General features: G+C 46.0%; 1 protein-coding gene across 1 annotated transcript in view; it reads left to right on the plus strand.

The window, feature by feature from the left end:
• Positions 1–15,678, plus strand: part of LOC134353511 (glycogen [starch] synthase, muscle-like) — a 92,821-nt gene extending 77,143 nt beyond the window's left edge. Inside the window, exons 15-16 of the mRNA XM_063061509.1 lie at positions 10,090–10,170; positions 14,873–15,678. Coding sequence (XP_062917579.1) covers positions 10,090–10,170; positions 14,873–15,562 — 771 coding nt within the window. The 3' untranslated portion in view covers positions 15,563–15,678. The remainder of the gene's footprint in view (positions 1–10,089; positions 10,171–14,872) is intronic.
• Positions 15,679–19,193: the final 3,515 nt, after the last annotated feature.

Raw genomic sequence — 19,193 nt, forward strand, 5'->3', positions numbered from 1 at the left:
GTAAGCAGCAGCAAGCAACAATCACCCCTCCCTCCACCAGCAAAAAAAAGCATTGGCACCCGCCACCAAGCACTCAAGCGTGAGCAAAGCAACGGTAAAAACACAGACTTGCAGTTACCCCAAAGACTACATTGTTTGCCCAGCATTCGACATACCACAGGTTCTCTGTCTCCCTAGTAAGGGAGAAAGAGCTGTCTCCGTTTTCCCAGCGAGCAGGGAGACATAACAAACAACTCACTGGTTTACGATGTTAAAAGTCCCCCATGTCACTTTTCTCGAGCTCTGTGCCCAAAAATCTGGGCACACAACAGCAGATATTCCGACTCCCCCGACGACACACGGGTCTCCTGTCGTGACACCGACCCTCGATCCGCCATTCTCCAGAGCCCTGAGATCCTAGGCTTCCAAATCCGAGCTGGACTTTTAGGCCAAGCCCTTGACGTGCTGAACAACAACGGCTGGTTATGAAACCCCAAGAACAGGTCCCATTCCCGCAAAGAACCATAGATATCTCCCAGATATCTGCTGTCCCTGCACCCTGTTATTGTCCCACTAATTGTCAGTTCTCCATCCCATTCTGCCATGCATCACCTCTGATTCACCTGAAGTCTGTATGTGTTGTTTACACTGTTAGTTATATTTCCAAAGTTTTGGCTTCTAAAATTGCCTCTGAAGATTCACCTGATGTCACCCCTACCCCTGGTGGAGGAAAGTGACCCTGTGAACAGAGCAACCAGCTTCAGAAACAAACTGTCCTTCACCAGCATCTTTGGGTAACTCAAGAGTAGAATCCCAAATGGACTGAGTCAGACATTTATAGTGGATAGAACAGGTCCTTCGACCCACCATGTCAGCGCTGACCTACAAGTACCTTTCTGTTTTAATCCCACTTACCAGTGCTTGGTCTGTAGCTTAATATCCCTTGGTGAATCAGAGCTTTCTAGATGGAGTATGTACGTATCTGCCTCCACCACCTTCTCAGGCCATGGATTCCAGGTTGTAAAATGAGTAAAGAAAAATCTTCCTCGGTCCACTCTTAAAACCTTTCACCTTCAACCCATGACCTCTGGGCTTGAGCACCCCTGCCACGAGGAGAAATTTCCTTGCACCTCCGATTCATCTGCCAAAAGCGGAATTTCCCAGTGGCCAACCATATTGATTTTTATCCTCCTCCCTGTTCTGACATGTTGGTCCATGGCCATCTTCTGCCATGATGAGCCCCCTCTCAGGGTGGTGAACACACTATATTCTGTCTAGGTAGCCTCCAACCTGATGGGCTGAACATCAATTTCTCCTTCTGGTAATTTTTTTCTCTTCCCCTCCCCCTTCCCTCTTCTATTCCCCAATCTGGCCTCTTGCCTGATCTCCTTACCTGCCTATCACCTGCCCCTGGTACCCTGCCTTCTCTCCTTTCTCCTATGTTCCATTCTCCTCTCCTATCAGATTCCTTCCTCTCCAGCCCTTTATCTTCCCTCCCTCCCCACCACACACACAACTGGCTTCACCCATCACCTTCTGGCTATCTTCCCCACACCTTTTTATTCTGTTGTCTTTCCCCTTTCTTTCCAGTCTTGATGAAGGATCTCGACCTGGAACATCAACTGTTTATTCATTTTCATAGATGCTGCCTGAGCTGCTGAGTTCCTCCAGCATTTTGTCTGCGTTACTCTAGATTTCCAGCATCTGCAGAACCTCCCATGTTTACAGTCTACCATATTTATGCCCCGCTATCAGGTGCCCCTTTCACTTCAGGGAAAAAAAATCCAGTCTGTCCTCAAAACTGAGCTGCTTGATCCCAGGCAGCATCCCGGTAAATCTCCTCAGCACCCACTCCAGTACAATCACATAATGCAGTGATCAGAATCGTGCACAATACTCAGATTCAGATGTGTACATCACATGTACAGTAAAAAGGATCATTTGCATTACAAGCCAACACACCCAAGGATCCCACAATACTTGGCAGAACAAAACAGAACAAGAAAAAACAAAACAAAACACAACAAACAACTAAACAACAAAAGCAAAACAGGCCCATTTCCTCCCTCCTACCCACATACATGGACAATATTCCAACTCTAGTTCTCCAGGCTGAGGAGTTTCCGGCTCGAACTCTGGGCTCACTGTCTGACCTGCCCTTGTGCCTCCTGCTTGCACAAACATCCACTCCCAGGACCCAACGACCTGGGACTACCTGACATTCACGGACGTCCGCGTTCATGTCACCGGCCTTCAAAGGCAGAGCTGAGGCCTGGACTCCAAATGTCCTTCGTCACCTGTCCATGGCGCTGGACTTCAGCCGCAGCATGGAGACCTAACCTCCACAATCCTAACCCTAAACCTGAACCCAGCCTCGAACTTCCCCCACATCCCTGTCCCTGAATCCTAACCCGACCTCTAACTTCCCCACATCCCTGTCCCTAAACCTGAACCTGACCTCTAACTTCCCCACATCCCTGTCCCTAAACCTGAACCTGACCTCTAACTTCCCCCACATCCCTGTCCCTAAATCCTAACCAGACCTCTAACTTCCCCCACGTCCCTGTCTCTAAATCCTAACCAGACCTCTAACTTCCCCCACATCCCTGTCCCTAAATTCTAACCCGACCTCTAACTTCCCCCACATCCCTGTCCCTAAACCTGAACCCGACCTCTAACTTCCCCCACATCCCTGTCCCTAAATCCTAACCAGACCTCTAACTTCCCCCACATCCCTGTCCCTAAACCTGAACCCGACCTCTAACTCCCCCACATCCCTGTCCCTAAATCCTAACCCGACCTCTAACTTCCCCCACATCCCTGTCCCTAAACCTGAACCCGACCTCTAACTCCCCCACATCCCTGTCCCTAAATCCTAACCCGACCTCTAACTTCCCCCACATCCCTGTCCCTAAATCCTCACCCGACCTCTAACTTCCCCCACATCCCTGTCCCTAAATCCTAACCCGACCTCTAACTTCCCCCACATCCCTGTCCCTAAATCCTCACCCGACCTCTAACTCCCCCACATCCCTGTCCCTAAATCCTAACCAGACCTCTAACTCCCCCCACATCCCTGTTCCTAAATCCAAACCTGACCTCTAACTTCCCTCACATCCCTGTCCCTAAATCCTAACCCGACCTCTAACTCCCCTCTCTGTTCCTAAAACCATCCCTACGGACTTACAAAGCTACTGCGTCTGTGCCACGAGCTCAATGGAGTCCAAGTGTGGTTTAACCAATGTTTTATGAAGACTTCTCTCTCATACTCTATGCAAGCTTCACTGCCCTTGCTGGGATCTCTGGACTTGTACACCAACAACCTGCTGTTCCTCAGTCCTCACTAGAAACCTTCCATTCATGATATATAAAAACATAGAAACATAGAAAATAGGTGCAGGAGTAGACCATTCGGCCCTTCGAGCCTGCACCGCCATTCAGTACGATCATGGCTGATCATCCAACTCAGAACCCTGTAGCTGCCTTCTCACCATACCCCCTGATTCCTTTAGCCACAAGGGCCATATCTAACTCCCTCTTAAATATAGCCACTGAACTGGCCTCAACTGTTTCCTGTGGCAGAGAATTCCACAGATTCACCACTCTCAGTGTGAAGAAGTTTTTCCTAATCTCGGTCCTAAAAGGCTTCCCCTTTATCCTCAAACTGTGACCCCTCGTTCTAGACTTCCCCAACATCGGGAACAATCTTCCTGCATCTAGCCTGTCCAATCCCTTTAGCATTTTATACGTTTCAATCAGATCCCTGCTCAATCTTCTAAATTCCAGAGAGTACAAGCCTAGTCGATCCAGTTTTTCATCATATGAGAGTCCTGCCATCCCAGGAATCAATCTGGTGAACCTTCTTTGTACTCCCTCTATGGCAAGAATGTCTTTCCTCAGATTAGGGGACCAAAATTGCACACAATACTCCAGATGTGGTCTCACCAAGGCCTTGTACAACTGCAGTAGTACCTCCCTGCTCCTGTCCTCGAATCCTCTTGCTATGAATGCCAGCATACCATTTGCCTTTTTCACCGCCCGCTGTACCTGCATACCCACTTTCAATGACTGGTGTACAATGACACCCAGGTCTCATTGCACCTCCTCTTTTCCTAATCGGCCACCATTCAGATAATAATCTGTTTTCCTGTTCTTGCCACCAAAGTGGATAACCTCACATTTATCCACATCAAATTGCATCTGCCATGAATTTGCCCACTCACCTAACCTATCCAAGTCACCCTGCATCCTCCTCACAGCTAACACTGCCGCCCAGCTTTGTGTCATCCACAAACTTGGAGATGCTGCATTTAATTCCCTCGTCTAAGTCATTAATATATATTGTGAACAACTGGGGTCCCAGCACTGAGCCTTGAGGTACCCCACTAGTTACTGCCTGCCATTCTGAAAAGGTCCCATTTATTCCCACTCTTTGCTTCTTGTCTGCCAACCAATTCTCTATCCACATCAACACCATACCCCCAATACCGTGTGCTTTAAGTTTGCACACTAATCTCCTGTGTAGGACCTTGTCAAAAGCCTTTTAAAAATCCAAATATACCACATCCACTGGTTCTCTCCTATCCACTCTACTAGTTACATCCTCAAAAAATTCTTTGAGATTCGTCAGACATGATTTTCCTTTCACAAATCCATGCTGACTTTGTCCGATGATTTCACCGCTTTCCAAATGTGCTGTTATCACATCTTTGATAACTGACTCTAGCATTTTCCCCACCACCGATGTCAGGCTAACCGGTGTATAATTCCCCGGTTTCTCTCTCCCTCCTTTTTCAAAAAGCGGGGTTACATTACCCACCCTCCAATCCTCAGGAACTAATCCAGAATCTAAAGAGTTTTGAAAAATTATCACTAATGCATCCACTATTTCTTGGGCCACTTCCTTAAGCATTCTGGGATGCAGACCATCTGGCCCTGGGGATTTATCTGCCTTTAATCCCTTCAATTTACCTAACACCACTTCCCTACTAACATGTATTTCCCTCAGTTCCTCCATCTCACTAGACCCTCGATCCCCTACTATTTCCGGAAGATTATTTATGTCCTCCTTAGTGAAGACAGAACCAAAGTAGTTATTCAAATGGTCTGCCATGTCCTTGTTCCCCATAATCAATTCACCTGTTTCTGACTGTAAGGGACCTACATTTGTTGTAACCAATCTTTTTCTTTTCACATATCTATAAAAGCTTTTACAGTCAGTTTTTATGTTCCCTGCCAGCTTTCTCTCATAATCTTTTTTCCCTTTCCTAATTAAACCCTTTGTCCTCCTCTGCTGGACTCTGAATTTCTCCCAGTCCTCAGGTGTGCTGCTTTTTCTGGTTAATTTGTATATTTCTTCTTTGGAATTGATACTATCCCTCATTTCCCTCCTCAGCCATGGGTGCACGACCTTCCCTGGTTTATTCTTTTGCCAGACTGGGATGAACAATCGTTGTAGTTCATCCATGCGATCTTTAAATGCTTGCCATTGCATATCCACCATCAACCCTTTAAGTATCATTTGCCAGTCTATCTTAGCTAATTCACGTCTCATACCTTCAAAGTTACCCTTCTTTAAGTTCAGAACCTTTGTTACTGAATTAACTATGTCACTCTCCATCTTAATGAAGAATTCCACCATATTATGGTCACTCTCACCCAGGGGGCCTCACACGACAAGATTGCTAACTAACCCTTCCTCATTGCTCAAAACCCAGTCTAGAATAGCCTGCTCTCTAGCTGGTTCCTCAACATGTTGGTTCAGAAAACCATCTCGCATACATTCCAAGAAATCCTCTTCCTCAGCACCCTTACCAATTTGGTTCACCCAATCTATATGTAGATTGAAGTCACCCATTATAATTGCTGTTCCTTTACTGCACACATTTCTAATTTCCTGTTTAATGCCATCCCCAACCTCGCCACTACTGTTAGGTGGCCTGTACACAACTCCCACCAGCGTTTTCTGCCCCTTAGTGTTATGCAGCTCTACCCATATCGATTCCACATCTTCCCGGCTAATGTCCTTCCTTTCTATTGCGTTAATCTCCTCTTTAACCAGCAACGCCACCCCACCCCACCTCCTTTTCTTTCATGTCTATCCCTCCTGAATATTGAATATCCCTGAATGTTGAGTTCCCATCCTTGGTCACCCTGGAGCCATGTCTCCATGATCCCAACTATATCATATTCATTAATAACTATCTGCACATTCAATTCATCCACCTTGTTATGAATGCTCCTTGCATTGACACACAAAGCCTTCAGGCTTGCTTTTACTGGCCCTTATACAATTATGTTGAAAAGTGGCCCTTTTTGATTTTTGCCCTGCCCTACCTTATCTGACCCTGCCAAAATTATCATCTTACACCTGTCAGGGACAATTCCTTCTGCCATTGTTCTGTCCAATTTACCAGCTGATCTACATCATTCTATAACCTGATATTTCCCTCACTATCAACAACAAAACTAATCATCCACAAACTTATTAATCATAGCACCTCAATTGACATCAAACTCATTAATATAAACAATGAAAATAGGGGATCCTATGAGCAGCAATCAGTTCTTGTGCAGAGTATTTGTGGCTCCTTCCATGGTCAGATGGCTGAAGGGATTGGGAGCCCGAGGCTAGGGCCAGCGGTAAGCTATAAGAGAACTCTCGGAGGTAGCCGAGCGAAGCAGCCGCTGGTTATGGATGAAGAGGAGTGACGGCCACTGGGCCCTAAAATGACCCATGGGTGGCCAGATGTGAAGGGGGTGTGCATCTGGAATGCCGGCTTGCACAGTTGAGCCCTCTGGAGATGTAGTGGACTTAAAATGGCAGAGTAGACTCGATGGGCCGAATGGCCGACTTCTGCTCCTTTGTCTTATGGTCTTGTCTTCTGGTCTTAAACCAATGAAGCATCTAAGAAAGGGAGTGCCCACCTGATGACCCCTGGGAAGCATCTGCCACCCACCAAGCCCCACCTCAAGATCTCTATGCTATGACCCGAGTTAGGATCTGCTTATCAAAGGGATTGAAACATCTAGTCCTATGAACTCGAACTGCTTAAACACTTACACCACCATCCTATCTCCTATACTGAACCAGTTTTGAGGTATTGGATCCCATGAGCTCTAACCTTTCAGACCAGGGGTTCCCAACGGTCCCCTCGGTTAATGGTAGGGGTTCATGGCATGAAAAAGGGTTGGGAACCCCTGTTTTAGACTAATCATCATGTGGGACCTTGTCAAAGGCTTCAGTGATGTCTGTAACACACATCAACCGCATTACTTTCGTCAATACATTTAGCTACCTCATCAAAGGCAACTCAATTAAATTAGTCAGACAAGATCTACCACCAACAAATCGTTGCTAATTATTGGTATCAATTGTTGGTTTATTATTGTCACATACACCGAGATACAGTGAAAAACTTTGCTCTGTGGGACATTCCTAATTCATCATAACAGTGCACTGAGATAATACAAGGGAAAGCAATAACAGAATGCAGAATAAAGTGTTACAAGAGAGAAAGTGTAGTGCAGGCAACTGTGGTGAACCATGTATATAGGTTGTAAGTGGGTTACCTGTCTGGACACGCCCCTCTGCTGACTGCTCCTGTGGCTCCCCCCACAGACCCCTGAATAAAGGCAATTGTGTCACTGCTGCTCCCACAGTCCAGGACAGACATACAGCATGGACGGGGATCCATTTTACTGTTAATAAAAGCCTTTCAGTAGTTACTCTACTTCCAGTCTTTTGGAGTAATTGATAGTGCATCAGCAAGAATAAGGTGTAAGGTCGTGATGGGGCAGATCATCAGAATCAGGTTTAATATCACTGGCATATATGATGATACTTGTTGTCTTTGTGGCAGCAGTGCAATGCAGTATGTAATAATAGAGGGGAAAGAAGTGAATTACAGTAAGTATATACCTCCTTTCTGATGGTAGCAATGAGAATAGGGCATGTCCTGGGTGATGGGAGACCTGAATGATGGAGGCGCCTGAATGAGAATATGTCCTGAATACCCTACAGAGGCTAGCACCCATGATGGAGCTAGGTTCACAATGCTCTGCAGCTTATTTCAACCTGTGCAGCAGACCCACAACAACACCCCCCATACCAGATGCAGCCAATTAGAATGCTCTCCATAGTGCTTCTGTGGAAAGCTGTGGGTGTCTTTAGTGACATACCAAATCTCCTCAAACTAAAGTGTCTAATACCAGAGGGCATGCATTGAAGGTGTGAGGGAGTAGGTTCAAGGGGGATGTGAGGGGTGAGTTTTTTACTCAGAGAGTGGTGGATGCCTGGAATGGTGATAGAGGCAAATACATTAGAGGCTTTTAAGAGATGTTTGGATAGGCGCATAGATGTAAGGAAGATGGAAGGACATGGTGTAGGTAAGAGGGATTAGTGTTTGGTTGTTTTTGATTTGCTTTTTAGCTGGTTCAGTACAACATTGTGGGCCGAATGGCCTGTTCCTGTGCAGTACTGTTCTATGTTCCTAATGAAATATAGCTGCTGTTGTGCCTTCTTTGTAGCTGCATCAATATGTTGGGCCCAGGATAGATCCTCAGAGATATTGATACCCAGGAACTTGAAATTGCTCACTCTCTCTACTTCTGATCCCTTGATGGGGATTGGTTCGTGTTCCCTCATCTTACCCTTTCTGAAGTCCACAATCAGTTCTTTGGTCTTACTGACAGTGAGTGCAAAGTTATTGCTGACACACCACTCAATGAGCTGATGTATCTCGCACCTGTATGCCCTCTTGTCACCACCTGAAATTCTGCCAACAATAGTTGTGTCCTCAGCAAATTTATAGATGGCATTTGAGCTTTGCCTAGCCACATGGTCATGGATGTAGAGAAAGTCGAACAGTGGGCTAAGCATACATCCATGTGGTTTACCAGTGTTGATTATCAGCGAGGTGGACATGTTATTTCCAATCCGCACAGACTTTGGTCTTCCAGTTAGGAATTGAGGATTCAGTTGAAGAGGAAGGTCGAGTGTTCGCATTATTGTACTAGTTGGCCATTCAGTAGTCATATAACGGTGGGACCGAGCTGTCCTTGAGCCTGGTGGTACATGCTGTTGGGCTTTTGTATCCTCTGCGTTACAATACATGAAATGCTTCAGGATTGTATCTGTCAGTGATATTTCATCAACCCTCTTTGCCCTCATAATTTTTTCAAACTCCCTTGCACTCTCTATCTTCTTGAAGGGCCTCTCCCTACTTTCAGTTCTCTGGACCTACAGTACCATATATTTCTGTATCAAATCCTCAAGATCCTTTAATCCAGAGTCCAGTCTGTAAACTTGCTGTTCTTACCCTTCAGTCTTGTGAGAACATGTTGGCCTACAGCTCTCACTACTTTACCTTTACAGGACTTTTGGAGGTAAATTTTCCAACAAGAAATCACTCCTGGTTTACAATGTCTGGATACCATCTCATGATTTTGAAATTGAGCTTTGCTCAGTTCAGACAGTTAGTTTTTGGACTATTCCCGTCCCCTTTCATAATCATTTTGAAACTTACTGATTTAAGGTTTGTAGAGAGGAGTGACAGGGTGGAGGTACTTATCTACTAGAGGAGATGTAAGGTGCTCCTTCCCTCCGCTAGTCCACCGGTCACCCTTGGGCAAGGTGTAGCACCTGCTTAGCCCCCCTGATCAGGGTCACGTGAAGCCATGAGAGCAGGTGGTGGATGGTCATATGAGCAGCTGGTGCACATCACAAGTCCTGGTTATGTGACCATTGACACCAGGCAGGCCATCTCTGAAGAGTATTGATAATGGTTGGGGTCATCTGTCTTGTAAAGACACTGCCCAGAAGGTGTCCACTACCTTAGTAGAAAATTTGCCAAGAGCAATCATGGTCAAAGACCAGTCACCTCCGTCTTACAACACAGCACATGATGATGATGTGAGGAGTGTGTCAAAAGGGAAGAATGGTATGAATGCTTAGAATGAGGAGTGAATAGAGTGGGGGAGAGGGAAGGGTGATTGGGGGAGTGGGCAGACATGAATGGAAGGGGTGAAATGATGTGTGAATGGAAGGAGGAATGAGAGGGCTATTTTCCCCAATTCATTTAAACTGTGTATTTACCCTTTTTCTTTCAGTATTACAATCATGCCAGGCTTCTGGCTCTTGCCAAAGCTTTCCCCAATGAATTCAGCCACAACGTGTTAGGAGTTTCAAGTGTAAGTAACAAAATAAATTAATAAAACTGCACTAGGAATCAAAGAGAAGCTTGAGGAGGAAAAAGTCTGCCCCTCTCCCAGACATTATCCACACTTACCATGTCAGTGGCCAGAGATGGTATCTTTCCAATAAACAATAAAACATTCATCTCCCACTGTCTTCCATCTGTAGTTATGTTGACCAGTTCCTGCCTTTCTTTCCCTATCTTTCCATCTGGTCTCTCATCTCCCCTTCCCCAAATGTCACCCTTTCCCCCTCCCAATCACATCCCATCCTAAAACCCATGAATAGCATCTCCATTCACAGACTCCTGTTCTCACGCCTTTCCCAACCCTCAAACCCTACATCTACTGTCCCCGAACTCTTTCACTTTCTATATCCCTTTTCCCTCTGTCCCTTTGCTGAATCCCGTTTGAGTTTGTTTTTCACACTTCCCAGTCCTTTCCCGTTGTCCCTAGTAACCGTTCTCCTACTCAACCCCCATCTTCCCAATCCCTACATCCCTACCTGCCAATCCCATTTCCTCTTCCCTTATTTACTGTGTTCCCCAATTTCCCTGAAGTCCAGTAGCTCTGATCTCCTCAATCCCAATTCCCCATTCCTAGCAACCTTCCTAAACTTGGGGCTAGAAGCAGAAAACTTCAGAGATAGATAAAGTAGGGATGCAGGAGCTTCAGTAGTTGGTAAAACGCTTCATACAAGTTCTGGTCATCGAGAGATGCTGAACATTCTGGAGGTGGAGGTGGGTGAGCTTTAAGTCATAGTTTGGAATAAAGATAAGCAACTGGTTAGGATTCTACAGATGGAATTTCTGGCTGCCTGGCTCAACTACATGGAACATTAGAAACTTCATCTTCCAGGCAACACGTATTCAGGAAGTAGAGGGAGGCTGATGTGACCTATAGATTATGTTAGTCCTGGAGAGATGAAATTGAGATATAGTTGAGTGATACAGCACAGAAACAGGCTCTTCAGCAACCCCCTCCCCCCACTCGCATACCCATACCAACGATCAAGTACCTAACTAAATAAGTCCCATTTCCCAGCACTTGGACCACACAGCGGTCAACAAGTTTTTTCAAAAGTGTTGCTTCCTCAGATTTCATTTTGTTTTTTGTAGACCACTTCGACTCAAATATAGTTTAAGGCTACATGTATTGCATAGGAATTTGGAGAAAAACTAATTTTTATTGAATATAATGTGATTAATTGCATAATGGTGCTGATGCTTTGCTCAGCTCAACTAAGCTAAAAATGTTCTGTTGATTATTTTCATTTGTACTCAGTATATGAAGCTTCTCACTTAAATGTCCAACAATAATCAGCCAGCATTGATGGATTCCAGTTGCCCTGATACTGTTTCTCCACGACAACAATGTCCTGGTGAGACCTTTCACCATGCTCAGCACTGACAGTGCCAAGATTTGCAAGGTGGAAGTCTAAATGGGAATGAAGAAAATGAATCTTTAGTGACATGTACTTTATAGTTTTGTATCCTTGAAGCATGTTGTCAACCGGCTGAATGTAGCTTGGTGCTCTGTAGTTGCCAAGAAAAATCTCAGCAGCACCCTTCAATGCATTCCATACAATTTTCTCCAGTCCCTCTACAAGTTCTTGGAATTGCCTGTCATTGATGACCTGTTTGATTTGTGGACCAACAAAAATCCCTTCCTTAATTATGGCATCGGTTATTCTGACTTGGATTATGAATTGAAATGACAAATATGGACAATTTCAAACTTCGGTGTGTGTGAGATAGGGAAATATTGTGGTGATCTTCACAATCAGCAGCCAAAAATCCATAAGATCCATACAAAAGTATTCACGAACTGATCTTTATTGTCCAGTGTAACTGACCACTGTTGAACTAGATACCTCTTAAATGCACTGAGACTCTCTGCTTCCTCAGGCTCTCAGGTTCCTGATCCCAGCCTCTCTTTTAGTAAATATGTTCCTCCTTAGACTTCTCCTCCAAATCTCTCCCCCTCACCCAAGGAAAACAAGACCAGCCACTCCAGTTTCGCAAAACTACATGCTTCATCCGCCCATAGCAGGCTTGAGACTTTCTCCAGTGCAGTCCTTCCTGTGGTATAACAGACAGAATGTCACACAGCATGAACACACATACTGTGGCCTAACCAATCTTTAACAAAGTTTTCCATAAACTTCCAGCTTTTATATTTTAACTCCAGCAGATTGAGTGAAACATTTCACATACTTTATCCACCTGCACCCCCCACCTTCAGGGATCTTTAGACTTGTATCCCAAGCTCCCTCTGTTCCTTGATACTTCTGAGAGTCCTGCAGTTCACCGTGTATGTCCTGCACTTATTGGTCCTCCCTTGTACTTATCAGGATTAAATTCCATCTGTTCTGTTCTGCTCATTTTAACAACTGATCAATATTTTCCTGTAAACTGAGCCTCTCGTCTTCACAATCAACTACAACAACCAATCTTCATGAAATCTGTAAACTTGCAAATCATTTCTCTTACATTCATATCTGCATTATTAATGTAAATGGCAAACAGTGATAGTACCGACACCAGTCTGTGAGCAATTTTGAGCTGCAGTAAAGATTTGTTGACTCTCGAGAAGGTCCAGAGAAAAGTGCACAAGAAAAGTGCCAGGAAGGAGAGGATGACATTAGTCAGCTCCTGTCTTCTGGTGTCTCGCACATGGCTAGGGGAGATCAAATAAATCTCCAGCCAAGTTGCCAGAGATCTCTTCCCTCCCACGCACCTGAGGGTGCACTTGGTCAGGTCTCTGGGATTTATCCGCCTTTATACACCTTAAGACATCCAGCACTTCTTCTTTCTTAATGTCATCAACACAAAAGGTTCTGCAGGTGCTGGAAAGTCGAAGTAACACACACAGAATGATGGAGGAACTCAGCAGGTCAGGCAGCATCTGTGGAAAGGAATAAACAGTTGACCTTTTGGACTGAGACCCTTCAATTCTTTCTGCATTCCGCAGGGATCGCTCCCTACGCGACATCTTTCCCTCCCCCCCCCCCGCATTCCGCAGGGATCGCTCCCTATGTGACTCCCTTGTCCATTCGTCCCCCCCATCCCTCCCCACTGATCTCCCTCCTGGCACTTATCCGTGTAAGCGGAACAAGTGCTACACATGCCCTTACACTTCCTCCCTTACCACCATTCAGGGCCCCAAACAGTCCTTCCAGGTGAGGCAACACTTCACCTGTGAGTCGGCTGGGGTGATATACTGCGTCCGGTGCTCCCGATGTGGCCTTTTATATATTGGCGAGACCCGACACAGACTGGGAGACCGCTTTGCTGAACACCTACTCTCTGTCCGCCAGAGAAAGCAGGATCTCCCGGTGGCCACACATTTTAATTCCACATCTGATTCCCATTCTGACATGTCTATCCATGGCCTCCTCTACTGTAAAGATGAAGCCACACTCAGGTTGGAGGAACAACACCTTATATTCCATCTGGGTAGCCTCCAACCTGATGGCATGAACATCGACTTCTCTAACTTCCGCTAATGCCCCACCTCCCCCTCGTACCCCATCTGTTACTTATTTTTATACACACATTCTTTCTCTCACTCTCCTTTTTCTCCCTCTGTCCCTTACCCATCCTCTGGGTCCCCCCCCCCTTGTCTTTCTTCCTGGACCTCCTGTCCCATGATCCTCTCGTATCCCTTTTGCCTATCACCTGTCCAGCTCTCGGCTCCATCCCTCCCCCTCCTGTCTTCTCCTATCATTTTGGATCTCCCCCTCCCCCTCCAACTTTCAAATCTCTTACTAGCTCTTCCTTTAGTTAGTCCTGACGAAGGGTCTCGGCCTGAAACATCGACTGCACCTCTTCCTAGAGATGCTGCCTGGCCTGCTGCGTTCACCAACAACTTTTATGTGTGTCTCTTCAATTCTTTATTCCTTTCATAACGTCTAAATGTTTCACGATATTACTGTCTCTCCCCTGGACTCACTGACCTCCCTGACCTCCAAGGTAAATATAGAAAGCTATTCACTCATGACCTGACCCATCTTCTGTAGCTCCACACTGATCATTAAGGAACCTATTCTCTCCCGAGTTACCCCGTTTGCTCATAATATAATTATAGATCTTTCAGGGTTCTCCTGTACCTGGTGATAAGTGTTGAACCAGAGTCACCAGACCCACTGCACAGTCAGTCGTCCAACTTCTCTGAGAGCCTTCTGAATGTCTTCTCCAGCTTTCTTTCCTCCCCTTCCGCTACGAGTTCCATGAGCAGGTCCGGAAGGGAAGCTTGGGAAGCAATTCATCGGTGTGGTTAGTAACTCACTTCCCTCTCAGGGCTCTTGCACTTCCCCACTCTGTTTGTAGGAGACGACGTGCTGCAGCTGTTGTGTTCTGGAGCACGGCTGATGCGTTGCTGTGACGCACTCCCATCTGGAATAACCGGAGGAATTTCTTCGCCGAGTGCTTGGAGTTCGGAGAGTGCTGAAGGCAGAGACACTCGCCACATTTAACAAGGCTTCTCGACATGCAGCTGAATCACCAAGGTGCAGAAGGCCAGTGACAACATGCTTTTCAGTGGGATTAGAACAGATGGGTACCCAATGATCATCACGGCCATGATGGGCCTTTCCTGTACTACATGACTCAATAATGGAATTTTTGATGTATAAAGCTAATTGATATAATTGCCTATATCTAAAATAGTGACCAATTATCATTGTACTTTGTTTCAGATTTACCACGTCTCAGACTTATCACCGTTCCCTGTGACCCCAGTCTTGTCTGTCCACACCACTTCTCACTACCGTAACACTGAAGATGAACAATATACTGAGGAAGGGGAGGCTGAGAAAGATCGTTCAAGTATCAAGCGGCAGTCCATCATGGACTTCCTCCCTGATCTGAATAGAAGTATCATGGAATCCATTGCGGCATCAGCCAATCCCAGCATCAGTAGTTCTAGAAGGTCCAGCAAGCCTATCGATGACAACACCTTTGCCCATCCCACCATGCCCACTGAAGCCACCAGCCCAAGCAATTTTACAGATCCCAGCAGCTGGAGTAATCCCAATCCCACAAATCCTAATCCTACTAATCCCACCAAACTTGCTGATCCCAGCAGCCCAAGTAATCCCACCAACCCTGCCGATCCCACCAATCCAAGCAGCTCAAGTAAACCCACCAATCCCAGCAGCTTGAGTACCACCAATCCCAGCAGCTCAAGCAACTCCACCAATCCCAGCAGCTCAAGCAACTCCACCAATCCCAGTGGCTCAAGCAGCTCCACCAATCCCAGCAGCTCAAGTAATCCCACCAATCCCAGCAAACCCACCAATCTCAGTAGCTCAAGTAATCCCACCAATCCCAGCAAACCCACCAATCCCAGTAGCTCAAGCAAGTCAACCAAGCCTGGTGGAATCTGATGATCCTCGTATGCCAAGTAAATCCAAAGAAACCAAGGAAGGTTCACATCAGCACATTGTGACTGCTCTCTTCCTTTAACCTGACAGAGTGTAACTGAAGTCCATCCAAATGGAACGAGAAGCAAAGTACAATTTTCAATAAACTGTGGTGCTGACCGTTGCAACATTCCCTTGGCAATTGACCATCCTTAATCAGACTAATCAGAGGCAATACAATTTTGGTTCAGTTGATGTTGCATGAGTTCCAGCATTGGCCACCTTGTTACTGTTGGCATGGGAGGAGTGACTGCTGATGTCGCTGGGGTTTGGCGATATTCAACTCTCCATCAGTGTGACAGTTCTAGTTTGGCTGAGGCTAATTTCTCGACAGTTACTGTGAACCCACAACCCCGGCTCCGATGAAATGAGCTCGGGGAATCTTTGTACACTCCTGGTCTAATGGTCACCCATACTACCCCTACCTACACACTGGTCATGTAGCTCTCAGCTTGCTAGGTGCACTGTAGAACTCCAGCTGCTGCTTGGGTTCTGCACACTGGGACTCCAGCGATTCTGACTGACAACACTTTCTGGATGTGTGGTCTCCCAGGAGGTAAGCTGCACCCCAGAGCTTCACATGACACAACAACTGAGACCATGGTGTTTCGCCGTACCCCTATTTCCCAGGGGATAATCACTTTCAAATCAACACTTCCTTTACGTTGAACAAGAGAAAGTCTGCAGATGCTGGAAATCCGAGCAACACACACAAAATGCTGGAGGAACTCAGCAGGCCAGGCAGCATCTATGAAAAAGAGTAAACAGGACTCACTTGATGAAGGGTCTCTGCCCAAAACACTCTTCCGTAGATGCTGCCTGGCCTGCTGAGTTCCTCTAGCATTTTGTGTGTGTTGCCTCCTTTATGCCAGGTAGTTACAATTAATACCATTTCAATAGTTGCTGCATTCTTCTTTATTTAATGCTATTTAGTTATAGTTATTAGCTGTTCTTATTTCCCAGAGGTACATAGCTAATTAATAAGCCAGGGGTGGGAAGTTGCTGTGGGTAGCTGGAGTCGATTAACGTCAATTCGTGATCCTGTTGAACGGTAGAACAGTCGACAGTCTATTCCTGCCCCAAGTCCACAAGCTTCTGTGTACCAGCTGCCACTGCTGTGAGCTGGGGACTTGGCAGTAACTCTTCGCCCCCAGTCAGGAATGCTGCCGGCTTCTGGACTGAGCAATGAGCCCATCGTTGCTGAGGTACGTCACCTCTTTGCTGACTGAGGGTGCGGAGAAAGATGAAAGAGTCTGTGGCGCCATTTCACCCCCAGCAGCTGCATGACAGAAGACTCCCTGATCTACGGGCTGTTCCCGGGGATGCACACAGAGGCAAACATCAAAAATTTTGGGCCGACCAAAGAGCATCTGATGGTCTACCAGCACTTGGAGATGTCCGTGGGAGAATGCTGCCGACTGGCACATTCTCGGCTGCAGGAGTACGTGCTGAGGGACGCACTGAAACCACAATGTCGGGTTCTTCTACTGGAGAGGGACGGGCTGTGGGGGGGAGAAAGCTCCTCAATTATCGTAGTAGATAGAACACCACCCTAGGGTGCTACATGAGTGGCAGCAGAACTATTAATATGTATGAATGTAACCGAACAGTATGACCATGTGTGAAAAGAATGAAAAGGCAGTGAACTGTTTATTCTTGTAAGCTTTTTTATTATGAATAAAATTTATTTTGTTTTTAAAACTGAGCCCATCATTTCATATCGTCGTCATCTACAGGTTTATTTTTCAGATGTTCTGCATCTACAGAATTTCCCTACTGAGAAACATACAGTGTGTGTGTGGATTACACAGGGTAAATACAGAGATCTCAGAAAAGAGGGCACTGTGGGGGGAAATGGATGCACCCACTTGAGACTGAGATGAGGAAGGATTTCGTTTCTTCAGTGCTGGTTGTGTGTTTTCAGAATTCCTTGCCACAGTCCTTGATCACATTTAAGGCTCAGGTAGCGAGATATCTGACCAGTGGGGAAATTGAGGGTTATTATGAAAGAGTATACAACGAACATGGATTCCAACATCGTTCCTACAATTCTGATTGAAAAGCTCCAGAACCTGGGCCTCTGTACCTCCCTCTGCAACGGGATCCACGCCTTCCTAACTAGAAGTTCACAATCTGTGCAGGTTGGAAGTAACATCTCTGTGCTGACAATCAACACTGGCACACCTCAGGGGTGTGTGCTTAGCCCGCTGCTCTACTCTCTCTACACCCGTAACTGTGCGGCTAGGCACAGCCCAAATGCCATCTATAAATTTGCTGACGATACAACCATCGTTGGCAGAATCTCAGATGGTGACAAGAGGGCATACAGGAGCGAGACATATCAACTAGTCGAGTGGTATCTCAGCAACAAGCTTGCACTCAACATCAGTAAGACCAAAGAACTGGCTGTGGATTTCAGAAAGGGTCAGACGAGGGAACACACACAACTATCATCACAGAGGGATCAGAAGTGGAGAAAGGGAGCAATTTCAAGTTCCTGGATGTCAGTATCTCTGAGGACCTAACCTGGACCCAACATGTTGATGCAGCTATGAAAAAGGCAAGACAGTGGCTACGTTTCATTAGGAGTTTGAGGAGATTTGGTATGTTACCAAAAACCACTTGCAAATTTCTACTGGTGTACTGTCGAAAGCATTTTAACTGGCTGCATTATGGGGAAGGGGGGCTACTGCACAGGATTGAAGTAAACTGCAGAGAGTTGTAAAGTTATCCAGCCCTGTCATGGACACTAGCCTGCAGAGTATCCAGGTCATCTTCAGGGAGGTGACGTCCATCATTAAGGACCCCCACTCAACGATTCAGGGAGTTTCTTCCCCTCTGCCATCTGATTTCTGATTAGACATTGAACCCGTGAACACTACCTCACTATTTTTTTATTTCCTAATTATTGCACTACTTATTGAACTATTTAATAAATATACTTACTGTAATTCACAGTTTTCCCTTTTCTCTCTATTATCATGTATTGCATTGCACCGTTAACAAATTTCACGATGTATGCTGGTGATAGTAGATCTGATTCTGGTTGGGTGGATCAGCCATGACCCTTTTGTGTGGTGGAACAGGTTTGAGGGGCTGGGTGGTGTCCTGCTCCCCTTCCTTGAGCTCTTCTAGCAGTTTCCCAGTGCTGGTGCCCAGTGAATGCGAGCTGGCATCTTCGATCCACAGTTACCAAGCACAGGAATGTGAATACGTCAGCAAGAGACAGAAATCTGTGGGAATCAGAGAAACCAGCTCATGGATATCTCTGTTCCTCCAGTCAACTTACAAAAATAAACTGGCATCAGTTGGAATAACTTGGTTTGCATTCTGCCAACAAGCAGCTGTCACCATCAACAAGCCATTCCCTTTAACCACAGCATTTCTCTGCTCTGAAACGGAAATGTCAGAGTGACAGTATCTCTGGGCATTGTCTCACGGCAGCTTCTTCGCAGAGGAATACCTCCCTCAGGGAGTGTGGCAGGTTGCAGATCTGCTGAATGCCGGTTGGCCTAGGGTTTATTATCTTCCTTCGTTCTTATTAAAGTCAAGTCAAGTTATTTAACTATATACATGTATATAACATATATAACCT

Source organism: Mobula hypostoma, chromosome 11 (assembly GCF_963921235.1).
Source record: "Mobula hypostoma chromosome 11, sMobHyp1.1, whole genome shotgun sequence".
Classification (NCBI taxonomy): Eukaryota; Metazoa; Chordata; class Chondrichthyes; order Myliobatiformes; family Myliobatidae; genus Mobula; species Mobula hypostoma.